Source organism: Drosophila montana, unplaced genomic scaffold, assembly GCF_035044405.1.
Source record: "Drosophila montana isolate Dmon_TW-CO22-7 unplaced genomic scaffold, ASM3504440v1 contig_3683_1, whole genome shotgun sequence".
Taxonomy (NCBI): domain Eukaryota; kingdom Metazoa; phylum Arthropoda; class Insecta; order Diptera; family Drosophilidae; genus Drosophila; species Drosophila montana.
Window position 1 is genome coordinate 1 of NW_026998570.1, and position 18,905 is coordinate 18,905.

General features: G+C 41.2%; 6 protein-coding genes across 6 annotated transcripts; 3 read left to right on the top strand and 3 right to left on the bottom strand.

Moving 5' to 3' along the window:
• Positions 1 to 55: 55 nt before the first annotated feature.
• EMRE (Essential MCU regulator) lies at positions 56 to 1,779 on the bottom strand. The gene has a single exon (XM_064692941.1). It carries the CDS (start codon positions 1,677 to 1,679, stop codon positions 1,395 to 1,397), a length of 285 nt encoding a protein of 94 aa, XP_064549011.1. The 5' UTR covers positions 1,680 to 1,779; the 3' UTR covers positions 56 to 1,394.
• Positions 1,780 to 3,415: 1,636 nt separating this feature from the next.
• LOC135435736 (ankyrin repeat domain-containing protein 13C) lies at positions 3,416 to 5,639 on the bottom strand. Its single transcript, XM_064692931.1, has one exon. The coding sequence runs from the start codon at positions 5,310 to 5,312 to the stop codon at positions 3,777 to 3,779; it is 1,536 nt and encodes a 511-aa protein (XP_064549001.1). The 5' UTR covers positions 5,313 to 5,639; the 3' UTR covers positions 3,416 to 3,776.
• A 159-nt stretch (positions 5,640 to 5,798) lies between these two features.
• Positions 5,799 to 8,481, top strand: adp (adipose). The gene is made up of 3 exons (XM_064692929.1): positions 5,799 to 6,028; positions 6,088 to 6,869; positions 6,950 to 8,481. The coding sequence occupies exons 2-3, from the start codon at positions 6,095 to 6,097 to the stop codon at positions 8,140 to 8,142; spliced, it is 1,968 nt and encodes a 655-aa protein (XP_064548999.1). The 5' UTR covers positions 5,799 to 6,028; positions 6,088 to 6,094; the 3' UTR covers positions 8,143 to 8,481.
• A 1,059-nt stretch (positions 8,482 to 9,540) lies between these two features.
• lolal (lola like) lies at positions 9,541 to 12,720 on the bottom strand. The gene is made up of 4 exons (XM_064692933.1): positions 12,581 to 12,720; positions 10,277 to 10,542; positions 9,843 to 9,929; positions 9,541 to 9,783 (listed from the first exon to the last, which is right to left on the bottom strand). Exons 2-4 carry the CDS (start codon positions 10,376 to 10,378, stop codon positions 9,589 to 9,591), a joined length of 384 nt encoding a protein of 127 aa, XP_064549003.1. The 5' UTR covers positions 10,379 to 10,542; positions 12,581 to 12,720; the 3' UTR covers positions 9,541 to 9,588.
• Positions 12,721 to 12,765: 45 nt separating this feature from the next.
• LOC135435733 (nitric oxide-associated protein 1) lies at positions 12,766 to 14,845 on the top strand. The gene is made up of 2 exons (XM_064692928.1): positions 12,766 to 13,242; positions 13,303 to 14,845. The coding sequence occupies exons 1-2, from the start codon at positions 12,766 to 12,768 to the stop codon at positions 14,767 to 14,769; spliced, it is 1,944 nt and encodes a 647-aa protein (XP_064548998.1). The 3' UTR covers positions 14,770 to 14,845.
• Positions 14,846 to 14,980: 135 nt separating this feature from the next.
• Positions 14,981 to 18,870, top strand: Naus (Nausicaa). The gene is made up of 4 exons (XM_064692930.1): positions 14,981 to 15,988; positions 16,049 to 16,235; positions 16,310 to 16,446; positions 17,408 to 18,870. Exons 1-4 carry the CDS (start codon positions 15,184 to 15,186, stop codon positions 18,085 to 18,087), a joined length of 1,809 nt encoding a protein of 602 aa, XP_064549000.1. The 5' UTR covers positions 14,981 to 15,183; the 3' UTR covers positions 18,088 to 18,870.
• Positions 18,871 to 18,905: the final 35 nt, after the last annotated feature.

Sequence of the window (18,905 nt, forward strand, 5' to 3'; positions counted from 1 at the left end):
AAAAAAGAAAAATATAAAAGCAAAAAATCTTACAAAAAAATTGCAAAATCTATGTAAAAAATACAAAAAAAAAATATACATATATATGTATATATATATATAAACATATATGAGAAATACACGAAAACATGAAGGCGCTAAAGCGCGAAAAAGAACGTGTGGAAAAGGTTGACAGGAGAAATGCGATCAAGCAGAATTTTTATGTTTATTAAAAAATAAAAACATTACAATTTGCATATATATATATATATTAAAACAAAAGCAAAACATGTAAAGCGAGCGGGACGCCAAGTTATTTTTTATTATTTGCGTTCAGCCTTTTGTTAGATGGAGGATGTTTTTACACCATACATACGAGTATATTAAAGCAAAAGAATAAAAATAAAAAGAATAGGCCATGCCCATGTAGCATGCAGTGAAATTCATATTTTTTTAATAAATACAATGAAAAATGAAAAAAAAACAAAAACATTTGAAAAAATTGCAAAACACGAAAACATTTATAACGCAAACAGCTGCAAAAAATATTACAAATATAACAAAAATAAAAGCAACACATAACCAAAACCCGATTTGGAATATTCAGATGTTTTTTTGTGCGATAACCTTTTACGTTTTATAAAATATAACACACACACACACACTTGAATACATAATATATATATATATATAACAAATATAAACAACCAATAATTTGTAAAATTCAAGATATATTTGTTAACAAATTCGATTGCACTTTGAAGATTGAACAACAAACCGCTTTGAGCCAACCAAATATATGTTCGAATGAATTGTAGAAAAGGCGCACAGCGAGCAGTCAAAAAAGAGCAGAGCATAAAATTTGTACACCCTGAAAATTTCATTAAATAAAATTCCACTTCGGCAAAACAAATAAAATGAATTTTTTTCTAGTTATTAAAATTTATAGCAGGCTCCTGGCCAAAGCCCAATTCCGGGCTTAAATTAGCTTATAGTGTTGTCCTACAAGCAAACGACCCGCAGAAACCTGGGCAACATTTGTGCGTAGACATAACATACATATATATTTATTTTTATATCGTCTTTCTGATAAGTTTATATAACAAGTCGCACATGCTCACGTGTTTAATTTTTATGAGTTTTATTTAATTTGCTAACAATAGTCTTTATAAAGAGAGCTTGGCAGATATTTGTTTCGATTTTTGTAGAAGTAGAAGAACAGAATTCAAAAAGCAAATCGAACATAGAAAAATTCGTTGTTCTTAAAGTTATATTAGATTTAAGATTGCAAAATGGATAAAGTAAGATGAATAAACTTTTGGCTTTGCTGGGTTAACAAAAGGAAGCAGACTACAAGTTGTTGTCTAATCCAATCGTGACTAGGGCATGCTCCATTCGACGTTCCCATCGTGTACTTAGTCCTCATCATCGTCGTCGTCGGCGGGCACAAACAAATCGTTCTCCTCCAAAAAGTTTGCCACGTTCTTGCTGATAGTGGCGCCCACAAAGAGTCCAGGAATCACGGCACAGAAGATAGCCAACAGGCCAAAAGGCATCTCCGACGGTTTGGGCTTGAAGGCACCGCTGCGGAAAGTAACACCTGACATCCGACGACGTACAATGTTGTTGCTGCAGGCAGTTTGTTGAGCGAATTTATGAAGGGCTACATTAAGCGGATACGCTAGCCGGGAAACACTCATGGTGATGTCCTTTATGTGTCTATTAATATATATTTATATTTTTTATAAATGTCAACTTTTGCTAACTGTATGTAACGCAGAAGAAACTTGTTATGGTCTTCCGATGTCAAATGTGCATACCATCGAGATTCTTATAAGAAAATCGATGCCGATACTTTATGCGTCACCAACATTGCCAACATTGTTGAATCAGCTGGCTAGAAAATAAAAATCAGTGTTGCACAGCGTAAGAAGAGCGCGTCACTCAAATAATAAACCGTGCAATCTTTTTAGATAAAACTGCTTTATTAATGTTGTTGCTCTCATTTTACAATTTAAAGGTTTGTGTGTGTATATATTGCAGAGCGTTTATAAATGCCCATGGGTTACATTTTTGTATGTATATGTATAAATATATATTTACTTTCAACTAGTAAAAGTTACAAATTTACCAATTGATTGCCCTTTTAATACATCGATTTATGTGTATCAAATTTACTCCGTTTTATTATGGTGTTTACTGTGTACTAACATTATTGATATTGATTATATAGAATTGTGCACAATTGCTTGCTACAAAATGCACATATTTGAATGTCAAAGCAGATTAAAAATGTATTGATATAATAACAAAGTCAATGTTTATGAATACGTAAAAATGCAACTTAGGGATAGTAGCTAAAATGGTTATGAAACAAATATGCATAGAGCATATATATATGAACAGAACGTAAATACATATTTAAAAACTTTGAACTAAGTGTGTACACAAGTTTATTAATTTGTGAAGCTGTTTTATGTTTTGCGCACTCGTCGTAAATACGGAAATACTTTTTCTGATTATGAAAATTGTGTAGGAAACGGTTTGCGGACGTTTGTTGATCTTAATATATAAACAACTTAAATAATACGCAAATTTTTGTGTTATTTCTAAGTAGTATTTTGTGATACTCTCTTTTCTAAAACAGATACAGACATATCGCTTATGTCAATGTTTTATGGAAATGACAAAACGATTTTTCAAAGAGAACATCGAAGTTCTCGAAATGTGTTTTTAGGCCATTTTTTTATCTATGTATATATGTAAACTTAAAAACAATTAATAATTGCGCTAAACATACAAATAAAACAAAAATAAATACATACATAAATAAATTACAATACAACTTTGTTGAATGTTGCTAAAGAAAAAAATAACCTTTTTGAACATTAACAACTGAACATTAATTTGGCTATATTTTGATTTTGTTTTTGTGTGTTTGGGCTTAACGCAAAACTGATGAGATAAGCTTAAAAATGTTGTTTCTCTTTTACCAATGTGTTGGCCTATTAATAGTGCGAAACACCTGATAAACAGACCACTTGTCCGCTTAATCTTTATTTCTAGCCTGAATCATTATCGGTAAAGAAAAAGGTGCGCTACAGCACGAGTCGGAAATAATTGGGTAATAAAACAAATCTATGAAGAATGTTTAGGTAATTAACTCTTGAGCCCAGTGCACCAATAAATACTTGTACATCAGTAAGTAATGCGTTATTCACAAGATATATGTATATAGGACAGGCAATATTTAAGCATAATTAGCCCCGCTCGTAGTATCGATAAGACCGATTCGCAGTTTGTTATGCAGTTATGACACCTGTTGTATTGGAACAGTCTGCTCAATTTTACACACAATTATTATTAAATTGTTAGCCATTCGTTTAACACGTGTCAACAATCCATAACAAATTCAATTCATTTTTCTAAGCCGAAATTGCAATTTTCAGAGCGTTACATTTTAATTGACATAAACAAAAACATAACTTCTTTAAAATGGGGACACGTTGATAATTTAACTGATTGATAATTTATGGTGAAAATTGCAATTTTCTTGTGACATACATCATCAACATGGGCGGGGCTGGGCTGGGTTGGTCTGGGCGTGGCAAACGTTATGGGAGAGGCCGGAGTTGCCGTAGATACCGCTTGCAGCTCTAATCAAATTCGGAAATGGGCGCACGGCTGCCACTGCTGCTGTTGCTGCATCTGCTTCTGCTGTTGCGATTCAAATCGATCTGCTTGACGGCGTTCGGCGTGTTGGCAGCTGATGAGGACGACGATGATTCATCGCTAGGTCATAAGTCCTGAAAGCGTCGCACATCCTCCCAATAGTGGGCGGGTATCTCGAATAGTTTGGCGGGTATATTGTCGCGAAACTCAAACTTTTGAAATGTCACCTTGGCGGTGACCGTGTGGAGCACAGGTATTTCAATCTTAACGGGAAAACCCGCGGGCAGTTTGAGCGTGACAAACTCGCGTAGCTTATTGATATGCTTGAGCGGTGCCACAACCTCCAGCACATCCAGCAGCATGTCCACACTGAGCGGAAAGTCGGCGCTCATCGCAACGGTAGCGCGTAGCGTTTTGTTGGACTGTTTGTTGACCGGAGTGCGTCCCAGTTGCGGGCATTTACCCACGGGCGCATCCATATACTCCGACCAAGTGATCGTTGTGGTGGGCGGCGGCTGCAGCGAACTGCGGCGCGGCAGCTCTGGCAATGTTAGGGTACTGCCAGTTGTGGGCGTTGTCGCCGCATTTGAATCCGTCTGGCTGCCGCCTTTGGTGATTGTCTCGACAATGGCGCGATTCTTTTGCAAATCCTCGTTGGACAAATGCTCACGCCGCTTGCGCTGCTTCAGCACTAGCCCCTGTATGGTATAGATTTCGCATTGATATTGTCCACCTATCAGTTCCTTGCGATTGGCCCTGAACAGCCAGCCGCGTTGAGCCCGCGCAAATTGTATTGTCTTTGTGGACATCTGGGTGGCCAATATGTCGGTGGACATCAGCACATCCACCTCATCTTCCATGTCGGATTCCTCATAACGCAGACGCTGATAGCATTGCTGTTCATTATCCAAGAGCACTAGGGATTCATTGGGCGCTGCCTCGCCGCGAAATAGAAACGAAATATCACCACGATCCCAGCGCATATCGTTAAAGTCCACTAACGTTGTGTCCAGGCGCAGTGAAGCGCCACATTTATACAGTCGGCAAATGTCCGAGGGCAGAATGCGTGAGACGAGCGGCAGCCACGACTGAAAGTCCCACTTGAACTCCATGTAAAAGTCCTGCATTTGTTGCAGTGCCTGCACGAGTCGTTCACGACGGCTTTCCATGTGTTCGCGCGACTGCAGCTTCAGCATGCGCAGCAGCTGGGTAATCGTCTGTCGGTGGCCGTAACTGATGGCCTCGGCCAGTGGTGACCAGCCCTCATTGTTTTTCACCTTGACGGGGGCATTGTTGGCCAGCAGCAAACGGACACAGCAGGTGCGACCCAGCATAACGGCCAAATGAAGGGGCGTATTGCCGTGCATGTCCTTTTCGGCCAACTCTTTTGGACCGGTGGTCAGAAGCAGGCGACGCTGCAGCGTTCGTATATCGTTCTCGAAAACGCTGCGATGCATTGGATACTCGACGCAATCGTCGGGCACTGGGGCAGGTGCGGGGGCAGTTTTTCGTGTTGTTGTATCGTCATCGTCGTCACCCTCTCCCGCCGATTGATACTCATCCGATTCCGACTCCTCATCGGGTGACCCACTGTTTGTTGTCTGTTTTGTGTGTTCTACTTTCCGATTTTTGTCACACTCGTCCACTTTTTCGTTGGACATGTTTTACTCACCGTATCTTTATCAAACACTTTTTGCATACAGTTTTCTCTCATACAAAAATTGCTATTTCGCTGCCCAAAATTGCTCTGTTTATTGATTATTATTAGCGATGGACTAAGTGTAGCACTGTGTCCAACATAACGATAAGGTATCGATAAACTCAATTTTTTTCATTTGATGAGTAAATTCACTAAGCGCAGTAAAGTAGCTTTTCCGATTAAACATCACCAGCGATTTGAATGGGTATTTATGCATATGCCGACATTAATTAAACAAAAACAAGCAAATGAAAGCTAACAAGCCCCTGTCAACTTCATGTCATTTGAAAAATTATTAAAGCCACAATTTGACATTTAGCACATACATATATGTAATGTGTATGTTAACGGTAAATATGGCAAAAGACAATCGTAAATAACATTTTCAATGCTTTATACATACCTATCACCCATCCCTAATGTGGCCCATACACGTTACAACACTATTTCGTACTAAAAAGTTATGCCTTATTTGTAAATTTTTCGTTTAAAATATCTCAGCAGTGGATTCTTTGCTTAAATATATATTAGAAACGTCGCCCAATTTTATGGCAAACTCCAATTGCATCTGATTGCATCGTGTATGGGCCGCGCGTAACAAAAACAAAATAAAAGAAAAAAAATAACAAACACACAGCAGGCGAGGCGAATCAAAACGGGCAACTGCAAACGGCAAAGGCAAGGCAACATGCAGTAATAAATTGAGCAAGTTTCATAATCCTCCAAACAATTCGTAGATAGATTATGTCGAGCGATGAACTGCTGTGGCGTACTAAGTATTCAAGTTCGCGTTATCAACGCCACGAGAGCGCAGAGCAGCGGACGCCCTTGAATGCCAGCTCGTTGCACTGGCAGCGTCAACAATTTGGTTGCGATGTGGACGAGCAGCTGCGTCGCCGGCTCCAAGCCTCGCCAGCGTACATCGATCGGCTCGAACAGGAGACGTTGCTGACCGGGCACGACGGCTGTGTCAACTGTCTAGAGTGGACAGATGATGGCATGCTATTGGCGTCGGGTTCTGATGATTACAAAGTCATGATCTGGGATCCGTTCCGAAAGCGGCGCATCCAAACGATAAACACGAAACATCTGGGCAACATATTTTCCGTAAAGTTTCTCCCCCGTCACAACAACAGCATTGTGGCCACCTGTGGCGCCGACAAATATATCTATGTCTACGACATTAATCACGGCAATGAGACCTTATTTACCTGCAATTGCCACACGATGCGCGTTAAGCGTCTGGCCACGGCGCCCGATTCGCCACACATTTTCTGGTCCGCCGGTGAGGATGGCAGCATTCTACAATTGGACATGCGTGAGCCACATCGCTGTCGCGGCCCCGATGATCAGCAACCAGCGACGGGGGGCGTACGACTCCTGAGCCTTTGCACCCAGGTTGAGTCGACAACGGAGGCCAAGTGCCTGGCTATCAATCCACGACGCACCGAGTATCTTGCAGTGGGTGCCAACGATCCGTATGCGCGCGTCTTCGATCGCCGAATGCTACCAGGTGAAGGTAATTGCAGAAGTGTGCCGTGTTCTCACCATCCCATCTTTCCTTTAAGGAATTTATTAAGCTCTGTGTTTATTTTGTAGCAAGCAGCTGTGTCTCCTTCTATGCCCCCGGTCAAATTGTGAAGAATATCACTCGCAACATCGTGCACGAGTCGCGCACTGTCACCTATCTGACATTCAACAACTACAACACAACGGAGCTTCTGGTAAATATGGGCTGTGAGCATATCTATCGCTATGATCTACACAATGCCACGCCACCAAAGTTCTACGAACTGCCTGAGTACACAGCATCGCCTCAGCCCACTGAGGCGGAGCAAGTGGAAGCGGCAGTTGGCACTGATGCAAAGCCAGAAATCAGGACGACCAAAAAGCAGCAAAAGCGTCGCACGTTGCCAACGAGCATTGAACAGCACAAGAAGCTGGGTAACGAGCATCTGGAAAATGGAAAATTGCTGGCCGCAATAGATACGTATTCTGCGGCACTAGCAGAATATCCGCGGGGGGAGGTGCTTTATTTGAATCGGGCTACGGCACTGATGCGTCGCGGTTGGTTTGGCGACATATATGCGGCGCTGCGAGATTGCCACGAGGCGTTACGGTTAGATCCCACTTATGTGAAAGCTCATTTTCGATTGGCCCGTGCCCTGCTTGAGCTGCATCGGCCTCAGGAAGCGGACAAGTGCTTACAAGAGCTAATACAGCGCTTTCCAAGCTTTGCCAACAATCATGGTGTGCTGATGCTGCACAAGGACATACACGAGTATCGACAGCAGCAATCGCAGTCTACTGGCCAAACGTCCGATCATGAACCGGTGCTCATTGAGAGCGGATTCCGCTATCTACGCCTGACCGATGATGAGTATGCGCAACGGCGTGCCGCCAAGGATTACAAACAACGATATGTGGGTCACTGCAACATCACGACGGACATCAAGGAGGCCAACTATTTGGGCCTTAATGGCGAGTTCATTGCCGCCGGCTCCGATGACGGCAACTTTTACATTTGGGAGGGTGAGACGGCCAAAATACGTGCCGTCTACCGCGCTGACAGTGCCATCGTTAACTGTGTGCAGCCACATCCAAGTATTTGCATGTTGGCCACAAGCGGCATCGATCATGATATCAAAATCTGGTCACCGTGCGCGCCGAGCGCCGCGGAGCGACCCAATCTCGTTGCGGACGTCACGCGCTATGTTGAGAATAATCAGGAAAAAATGCGCACTGATCCGTTCGAAGCGAATACGCGCAATGCGTATTGTTTTAATAATTAAATATAAGCACATCTAGTATAATGTAAATTAGTTTTTAAATTCAAATTGCAATACAATTCATGCAATAATAGGCCACTTCTCCGGTCCTGTCTACTCGCGAAACTAGGAGTATAAATATATTAAACTAATAGGGTAATTTGCGAAAACCACTATCAATTTTGTTAAATTGTCAAAGAAATATAATTATAGAAAAAACCAAGCATATGAAAATGGTATGTCGAAATCAAAGAAATAAAAATTCAAAGAATTGCAATGTCTGGTTAATACTAATCTGAGATAATGAAAAAACGAAATAATGCGAAACGAATAGATCAATTAAATTACACAATCTATTGAAAAGTCGACTTTTAATTTAAAAAAAATCCTGGTCCGATAATCTTTATAATTTTTGAAATAGAAATTGTAAGGCGAAAACAGATTACTTTGAAATAATTTGAAGTCTTTTATATATTTTTGGAATTATTCTGTTTATTTATCGTAGTTATTTAAATCTATGCTCACATGTATACATATACATACATATAAATATTTTACTTTACGTAATAATATTCAAGTATCGCTTTTCTCTTGTTTTTTATTATATTTTCTTTTTATCAAGTTTATTATTTAAAAAACTAAGTAGAATTGATAGCTTCACATAAAAGTTTCTATCTTCATATCGCAATCGGTAAACGTTGTTGTTGTTACAAATATTTTATGGTATGAATGCTGAATAATGTTTTAGAACAATTTAAAGTACTTAAAATTTTGCATTAAGTAAGGTGTTTAGTTATACATAATTAATTTTTCTCTTTCTGTCCTTAAAAGTGTCGTGTGTGTGTGTGCGAAGAGCGTGACATGTGAATTTTAGTAAGTTGCTTAAAATCTAACTGAATGTGTTGTAAATATTCGCGGCCATGCGGATGATTTTTAACGTTCTACTTGCACATTTTTTTCACATTATATTATGTATAATTATGTTTCTATATATTTTTTATGAATTCTCTTTTAATTACTTTACAAAAGTGCGTAGTTTTTCATTCTTTTGTTTTGTAGGGTTGTCCATATTTTGCTTTTTATACAGTGTTTTTTTTTCTTTGTTTACTTTTAAGAATAGTATATTACAAACTATTTTATGATGAAATTAAAAATACGATTCAAATCAAATTCAATGGGTCGACAGTGTTCATAAATATTGCAAATCTGTTGATCTATAAAGGAGGTGAGGGTAGGGTAGGGGACTCATAAAATCGTAAACGTTACTTTTTGTTTGAACTATCGTATATCTGTCAACTTTGTGTGCCTGTGGGTGTGCATTGGTTTTTGAAATGAACCTTGTGTGTATATCTCAAATGTTGTTTTGCTATGTTCCACTATTTTCTTTCTTTTGTTGGAATTTTGTTTTCTTGCTTGCATATATAAGTTTCTTATAGTTGTGTTTATTTATTTTTATTTGTTTAAATACCATCAACCCTCCCGCTTTATAGAACTAGGTGTCTCTGCCAGACCTTTCACTTTGAGTCGATCGGCGGTTTTAAGAAATGCCGGCAGCTGCTCTTGCGACACATTTACTTCGCCGGCATACATAAACTCCAGTATTGCCTGCAGGTGTATGTAGGACACATCTTTCAGTATAATAATGGGGTGCTTCGAGGGATTTTCCTTTAAAGACAATAATCTGATTAGCACTATCGCGTGACATGTACTTAAATGAGACTTACTTCCAATAGCGCCTTAAAGTAGGGACTGCAAGCTGAAAGCACCATTTTGTGTGCTTTGCAGGTTTGGCCTTCGCAGGCGAGTGTTACCTGTACGGAAATATTAAAGATAATCAGTAAGAGAGCGCAACATTTTCCCCAGCCCGCACAAAAGCATATGAATGGTCAACAGAAAACAAAAATATAATAGGTAGGTAAAAGAAGTCGAACAGATAGGCAGTAGATAGTTACAAGTATGAATGGAGTTAGAATTCATCCGAAATGATTCAAGAAAGAGTCAGTTAGTATTTAGAAACCTAGTGAATGTCTAATTAAGTTTCAAGTCAATAATGTTGAGGTCACGAGTGTTCGGTTTGCTTATATATTGAAAGTTTAATATACTATGTGTTGTGCCCGTCAAAACAATCTGAAGAATTTGAAACATAAGCGATACTTACATCTGTGAAGCTCTTCTCATCGCGCAAGTGACGGAACGAGGTCACCATATTCGTTTGAAAATCGTTCCATTTTAGAAAAAACTGTTGGTCCGACGACATCATGTAGAAGCTTTTGTTTTTATAGCTGGGAGAGCGTTAAAGGAAAACGCGCGCTCACAGTTCTGTTACAGGCAGGAGAATTGAAAATTTAGACGCGCGGCCAAAAAGACTCCAATAGAATAGCTCTTTACTTCAGTTCAGTGTTTTTAAACTATTTCCCTTGAGTTCTGCAAAAGAAATACAATGTTATTGCAATGATAAACAAGTAAAAGATAATAAAAACAAAACAAAAGTCTGACTTTGGCACGCCAAAACTAAATAAGCACAAACTTGGCGAAATTTTTGTGCGAAAAAGCACACAACTCGCATCGAGTGTAACCGTCGTGAGAGCCGAGCCAAACTTGCAAATTGCGAAAGAGCAGGCAGCCGCGCTGACGCTGTCGCTATCGCTGGCGAAGTCTTAAGCGTTGCACAACCGACGAAGACAACAACGACGACTCACAGTCAAAAACATTCTATACAATAGCAAAAAGTGTTTTGCGCAGACGCAATGTGCTGCAGCGGGCACGGAATGTACTGTGTGTGTTGGAAAATGTCAAATGTGCAAAGCTGGCCCGCAGTAACAAAGAAAAAAAAAAGAATAACAACAAGAGAGCGACAAAGGTTAAACAAAATATCAAAGACTCGCTCGCTCGAGCGCTCACATTGAATGCCTTTCACTTTTCAAGGCAATTTCTGCATTTTAGTCATTTGCGTTGCTTATTTGAATTTTCAGTTGCTCCCGCACAGTGGGCTTATGGATTCACATGTCCATACGTATAAGAGAATTATATGTGTAGATACATTTATGCACATGGAAATTAGCAGAAACTTTTAATTGTATATGGACAGGGCAATAATAATTCAATGACTACCACAATGAACGTGTTTAGAATTTAAATTCTATAAAAAAGAAATAAGGTCGTTTATTTAAATAAGTGGAGCCACCGTCAGTGCCCCAGTGTGCAGACAACATGTGTTGCGGTTGCGATAGCTGCTGGGACCAGCTTGTCGACGCTGCCATATGCGCTACACTTGCGCCGGCTCTGTGTGGGCGGCCTGAGACCCTAACAGTGTAGCGAGTAGAAACTTCGTGTAAGCATTAGGTTTACAGCAGCGGCTCACACATACATGTCAATTCATATACACTCAGCACACACACATGCACACACTTGGCTAAGCGCTCTCAACTTTCAACTGCCGTTATGATTTCGCAATTACATTACAACAGCAACCAAAACAACAACAACAACGAAGACGACGAGGGCAGACATTTGCTGGAAATTTCAGTTACATTTGTGTGCGTGTATTTATAAAATGCGACTATCTCACTTGCACTAGTTTAGAAGCAGTTAGGCAGCGCGGCAATAAGAAAAGTTGTTGAGTGATGTTGAAACTGTCTAATTTGTATAACTATTGGCCGAGTATTGATTTTTCCCTCTTTTTTTGATTGCACACCAATAAGCAGAAAACACCCACAATTGCATACATATGTTTATTTCTTCATAAAGAAAATACCAGTTTTTAAGTTGAGCAAAGACAACAGAGAAGAAAAAAGTGACGGCAGCCACAACAATTTGAAACGAGTTCGAACGAAAGTTGCAACACTCACGAAATTGATGAGCCGCTCTCGCAAAGGTTGTTGTTGTGTCGTGTATTACTCAACATGGCGCTCACAACAACAAAATAGGATGAGGCGAAGGAACGAACTACTCAAAATTCACTGAAGAAGAAATGTGCGAGAGTCGCTGCTGCCTAGATAATGGCGGCGGCAACGGCGACGGCAACAGCGGCAACTCTTCGTGGCATGCCACAACAACAAATGCTCGGGTTTTCATTGCATTGGTAATTTGCCATTTGCACGTTTCTGGTGCTTCTGTATTGTTATATCTGTACTTGTTTATGCAAATATTATTGTAATATATAGTTTAAAATTAGGTCGCGCTTCGTTTTACTTTGATTCACACACATTGACACATACACGCGCACACGAACGCACTATACATCAGGCACACAGTTGCACACGCACACACACATACACTTGTCTTTTTTCTACACTTTCCTAATCACTATTTGCCTTGCACTCTGTACTTTTACCAATGCGTATTGTGTGCAATTGAATAATGATCATTGCAAATGCATTTTGTATGCGCTATGTCCACGTTTTTCTTGCCTTTTTTGTTTCAATTTAATACATACACGCTTTTTTAGCACGCACTCACTCACCTTCTGTACACGCTCTGCTTTCGCTAATGCTTGCTTTGCTGCTTTCTTTTTTCTCTTTTCCGACGAGTGTTTTTTGCTTTTTCTGCTGCGTTTTACAACACTGCTAACACATTATGTTGTTACATAGCACTGACAGTCAACAGTTTTGTAGCGATGAGACTGAGTTCGTATATTTAGGCCCTAAGATGTTGAGAACATCGCGTTTCTTAAAGAAATTGAATGAAAATATTAACTGCTCTTGTAAAAGACTACAAAACACAACAGTTAATGAAAAGCAGAGCTTTCGCCAAAAGGCTTGGCAAGCGGCCCGCCAACGCTATGGTAACTATGAGCACGTGCACTACAGCTCGTTCCTCGAGTACAACTTGGGGCAGCTGAATAAATTTCATCAAATAAATCAAACGGCTTTTCCGCCATTGGATGCGTTGCGTGACATGGAGAGTGAACTGACAGAAAAATACGTTTCATCATATCCACACAATTGGATGGAGGACTATGAGTTCTATAAGGGTGCAAGCGATGAAGCGGGCAACATTGATGCCCAACATGGAACGCCCGATGCAACAGTGCAGCCATCAACTGTGCCTTGCAATGGCTGTGGAGCACATTTGCACTGTGTTAGTAGCTCCATGCCTGGCTACATACCCAGCGAAATATTTAAGGTATAAATATGCTTAAATATTGTATATTTTGTTAAGTACTAATTAAATTAATATATAAAGGGTCGCACGATATCCGAGCTACAGACCATTACCTGCCAGCGCTGCCATTTCCTTGAGCACTATAATATTGCGTTAGACGTGGAAGTGCCGCCCTCGGCGTATGTGGAAACCATTTCGCGCATACAGGACAAGTATGCCTTGGCTATTATTATTGTCGATCTGCTGGATTTGCCCAGCTCAATTTGGCCGGGCATGCAACAAGTTCTTGGCAGCAAGCGACCAGTGTTTCTGGTGGGAAATAAGGTAGATTTGCTGCCGCGTGATTCGAACAGCTATTTGACACATGTGAAAAGCTGTCTCAAGCAGCAGTTCATAAAATACGGTGGCTTTAATGCACTTAACATTAAGAATATCAGTCTTATATCGGCCAAGACTGGCTACGGCATTGAGGAGCTCATAACGCAGCTGCACAAGATTTGGCAATATAAAGGCGATGTGTATTTGCTGGGCTGTACCAATGTGGGCAAGAGCTCGCTTTTCAATATATTGTTAAATTCGGATTATTGCAGGCCAGAGGCCAGTGAGCTAGTTCGCAAGGCAACGACTTGTGCTTGGCCAGGCACCACACTGCAAATGCTTAAGTTTCCCATATTGCGACCCTCCGAGATTCGCGTCTATCACCGCTTTAAGCGTCTTTTTTCGGAACGTGCGCAGCGCGCTGCCTTGGAGAAGCTGCGACGCGACCAGGCTAAGGAAACGGGTACTTTGGCAGCGGCTCAGCTAATTGGAAACGTAGGACGCACTTTTGAACATCGTGTAGATGTGGAGGATGCATTTGCCATGTCAACAGGTACGCAGCCCATAACGACGCTCAACGAACGGAAGGCGGAGTATCGCGAGGCCCGTTGGGTTTATGATACGCCTGGTGTTATGCAGCCGGATCAACTGACGCCATTGCTTACGACGCAAGAGTTGCTGCGTCTACAACCCACAAAGATGTTGAGACCCCGAGCCTTTCGCTTGGCACCCACTATGTCCCTCCTATTGGGTGGCTTGGCACGCGTTGATTTGCTGGAATGTAACCAATACTACCTAAAATTGTTTGTCTTTGCGGCAGAAACGCTGCCGATACTAATAACAGATACGCAGCAGGCTGAGATGGTTTATGGACGCTATTTAGGCACGCCATTGTTGGGTGTTCCCATGGCTGGTGAAGATGAAACGCGTCTGCAACGCTGGCCTGGATTGCAGTGCATGGAACAGGATATCGTGGTCCAAAGCGGCGCGATGATTAATAGACAAGCCGAAAAGCAACTTAATTGTGATATAACCCTTAGTTCCGCAGGCTGGCTGGGCCTGCTGCTGCCAGAGAACTCTGAGTGCACCTGGCGTGTTTGGACTCCGCAGGCAACTGGCATTTATGTACGCAAGCCGGCCTTGATACCACAGGCAGACCGTTTGGTGGGAAAACACATTCGTTATTCTCTAGCCTATAATACAGCTAAGCCATTTGTATTTAGAAAATAGCTGATATATTTTAACTGCATTGTGAAAAAAAAGAAAACAAAATTAATTAAAGCAACAAATTTATAGTTTCGTTAAACACTCGACGAGTAATGTTTATCGTCAAGTGTGGAGTTACTTAGGCGATTTTGTGATGGCCTGATACCCGATATATTTTGCGCAAGCCGCTTATTATCACACCGTGAAACGATTTTTTCTATGTCACATCTCTAACAAAAAGTATCCACTTTTTCACGGCAACAAAGAATTTTTATGGCGCAGAATTTAGTAAATTAACGCAAATTATAGCCATTAAAATGCCATTTATTTAGCGCAGCACAACGGCGAAAAGTGCAATTATAAGTAGAGATTGTAATTTACAAACTGCGACGCAGCCTCGAACAACAATTTTTGTATGCTGTAAAGAAAGCCAGGATAATGGAGCAGAACTCCAGCACTATTACAACCGAGAAGGAGCTGGAAATCAACAGTGTGGCACCAACAACTATAGCCGCCTGCAGCAGCAGCGACATCAATGCCACACATGAATTCCAAACCATGAAGCCGGGCGCAGGACATAAGTTACAACTACAACAACAGCAGCAGCAGCTTGGCAATGGACGCACTGAGCTGCCACATAGCGAGCTGGTGAAGATGCTGTACTATTTGGAGGGTGAGCTGCAGGCACGCGATGTGTGCATCGCTGCGCTGCGCAACGAGCGGGTAAAGCAGCTGATCACACAGCTGCGCACAAAGCGTGTGCAGCCAAACGATCCGTATGCTTCGCTGTTTCGGGATAAGATCGCATTGAATGGGAATCTGATATCTCGCGAGTCCTCCACGCAGGCCGCTCAAGCGGAAATGGAGGTGCGCCAGATCATTGAGCAGCAAATGGAGCAGCAGTATCAGATGGTCAGCAAGCAGCGTGGCACACATGTGCGCATGGTTAATATATTGACCGAGTCGCTGGAGAATAACCAGCGCATGTTGCAGCAGCTAGAGGAGGAGAGGCGCAAGCATGAGAATGATACCGCTCAGGGTGATGATATAACCTATGGCTTGGAAATGGAGCGTACCAAGTTGCGCCAGCAGTTAGAGGCAGAGCAGGCGCAGGTGGCAAACATGGAGAAGGATCTCAAGAAACTGCAGGAGACGCTCGAGTACGAGCGCAACAGGCAAAAGCAAATTGTTTTGTTACTTATCGCGGAACGAAAGAAGATCCTAATGAAATACATTGAGGAGGGTGAGGGATTCCCTTAAACCCCAAGTATATATGATTTAATCTAAAATCGGTACTTTTCAGGCAAACGTTCAGAGGATCTGGCTCAAATTCTTGCCGAAGAGAAGCAGCGCTCCGATACCATTGCCGAGGGCCTTGAGGAGGAGAGCAAAAAATCGCTGCGTATGGAGGAGGAGCTGGAAAAGCAAACACAATCAATGGAACTGGAGCGCAAAACGCTGTTATCCAAATTGGCCAAGGAAGAGCTGCGGTATGTGTTCCATAAAGATAATTTCCTATTCTATTACTTAATAAATACATGTACACATATAAATATAAATGCAGTGTAAAGGAGCTGGAGCAGGAGCTTAACACGTTGCGTAGCGAGCACGAGGCATTAAAGAAGCAAAATCAACAGCAGCAACAACTGTCTGCCAGTGGCTCAACGGTGGCTGCTGCCAGCAAGTCGCGTCAGTTTAGCGGTAGGTGTTGCTCAGGCCTGGGCCTTTATTTTCCTGTTGTAATTATGATTTAACTTCTTCTGTTTTCTATATATATTTATATTTATTTCGTGTCCCTCTCAAAGATGAAATATTTTGTTAGAAAATATCTTACGCCATTTGCAAGGTGATTTGTTTTCTCATTCCTTGTTTCGTACTTGTGATGACTGCACCATACAATTTTCGCAAATGCATCACCTCACACCCAAACACACACAACGCTCCCACTGTAAACACGCCAGTCAATGCTAAGTTAGTATACAAGATTTTCGCGGTAGGCGGTTGAAAGAGACCTTAGCACCTTTTGGGGATAAATCGAATACTTGTATTGTTTGGCCATACTAAACCTATTCTGCATTTCAGAACATTAATGGTAGTGGGATTTATATTATATTTATAATGTATAGCTAAGATTGTATTTTACTATTATTGTAATTATGACCGTTACAGGTGACCTCAGAGTTTGCACATGCTTACAACACGCTATAATTTCTTCATAGTTTATCTTACACTTACTGATAAGGCTAAGCCAAAAGCACCTTATATGCTTTACAGAGCTTAGAATATAATTCAAACATGACTTGATGCTTTGGCCCTGTTTATAGAAAATGATTTCCATATTTCTTAAAGGTATAAACATGTCAGATAGAGACATGCTTCTAGTTAAATTTACTTGTACTATAGATGGATAAAGCTTTTAATCACTGCTTTGGGTATAAGGAAAAATGAAATAATATAATAGAATATTGCTCATGCTAAAGATTTAGATTTATTTTGAAAAAGTTTGAGTTTGATTAAAAAAAGAAATATATCTGCAAAGGTATATATACATATGTCTATGTCGAAGCTTTGTAGTAACGAAGATTACTTTAATTTTTATATTTGCTATATATATTTGTATTTAGCTTCCCATTGCTAATCGTAAATTTAATACATTTTACAGACGACGCATGTGCCACGCCTATGGTAAACATTGCGAAAATAGTCCAACCAACCGCGACGGTGACCAGCATGCCGGTTTCGGGCCCACAAACGGGCATAGCACGCTCCATTGTGCCAGGCCAAAATATACGCAGCGCCGCTGTTGGCATTGCCACGGTGCCAACGGGGACCGCCACCGCACCCACGGCCCCATCTACCCTGGCTGCCGTGAATCACAACAGCAGCACAGTCGCTACAACGGACGTTGGAGCCGCTGCTTCCAGTGCAGTTGTGGTAACTGCTCCACCATCACCTTCGCCGGCTAAAATGCAGCCAACGGCGACCATACAACGTGCTCCGGGCGGCAAGTACGCAGCACTGGCTGCTGCTGCAGCGCTGGATCAGACCGCAATACCACCGCATCCACATCCTGTGCCCATTGCAGTGCCACCTGTTACCGTGCCGCCGGCAGGGGCACGCGGCGCACCACCACCCATACCAACTAAGCCAATTGTACCGCCCAAGCGCGAGCCTTCGCTGTCGCGCTTGGGCTCCATAACGAGCGGCAATGCTGCTGCCACAGCCATTGCCGCAGCTGCGGCAGCAGCAACGGCTGCTGTGGCGGCTACCGCAACCACAACAACTGCCTCTTCGACGAGCGCAGCAGCAGTGGTATCGGCGACTACGGCGAAACATAATTAGACACCTTCCTAGACATCTTTCGACATACATATATACGCGCATTATACCATATAGCATATAGAAAAAGCGAAAATACTCAAAACCGAATATAGCTCCACACAACAATTGGCCGTAATACTACTTAAGAGGGTACACTCCTTCTGGAGTGTAAGTAAAAAGTATAAGATTCTTTGACCACGCCAAACTCAGACAGTCAAATACGTTTTTCCCCAATTTACTCATATACATATTTGTATGAAAAAGTTAAGGATTTTATCTTTGAAAGTAGGTCCTGTGCTTTGATTAATTCTGTTATTATTTTCCGTTTTACTATTAGCTTTGCAAAGCCATGCAAAGAATGTAAGCATAAGAAAATAACAAAGTGCTTTAGTTTTTCTTTTAAATTGTTTTCAAGAGTCACTTAAAAGTGTTTTCATTGTTTCCTCCTTTCCATCGCTGGATTTGTGTATGTAATTCCGTGTGTAGTCGTTAGTAAAGAACATTTGTACAAGGCCGTACGATTCTCATTATCATTAAAAAAGAAAATAAATGAACATATAGTAATTATATACCCTTATATAGTATACGGACTACTCCATTGTGCTCTGTGCGTTGTTTGTTAGTTCTTAGGTGCATAATCCCAAATACTGTGCAGCTATAAACACAACTTTATGTAATTACCTATAGAACGTTTTAGGTTTTTAATTTCGTTTTAAGTTCGGCTTAAGCATTTTAATTTGCCTTATGAAAATAAAAGAACCTAATCTTATAGATTAGAACGTTAAATTCTAATCAGGAATACAATATTAAGTATCCAATTCAATTTCAAATTTATACAG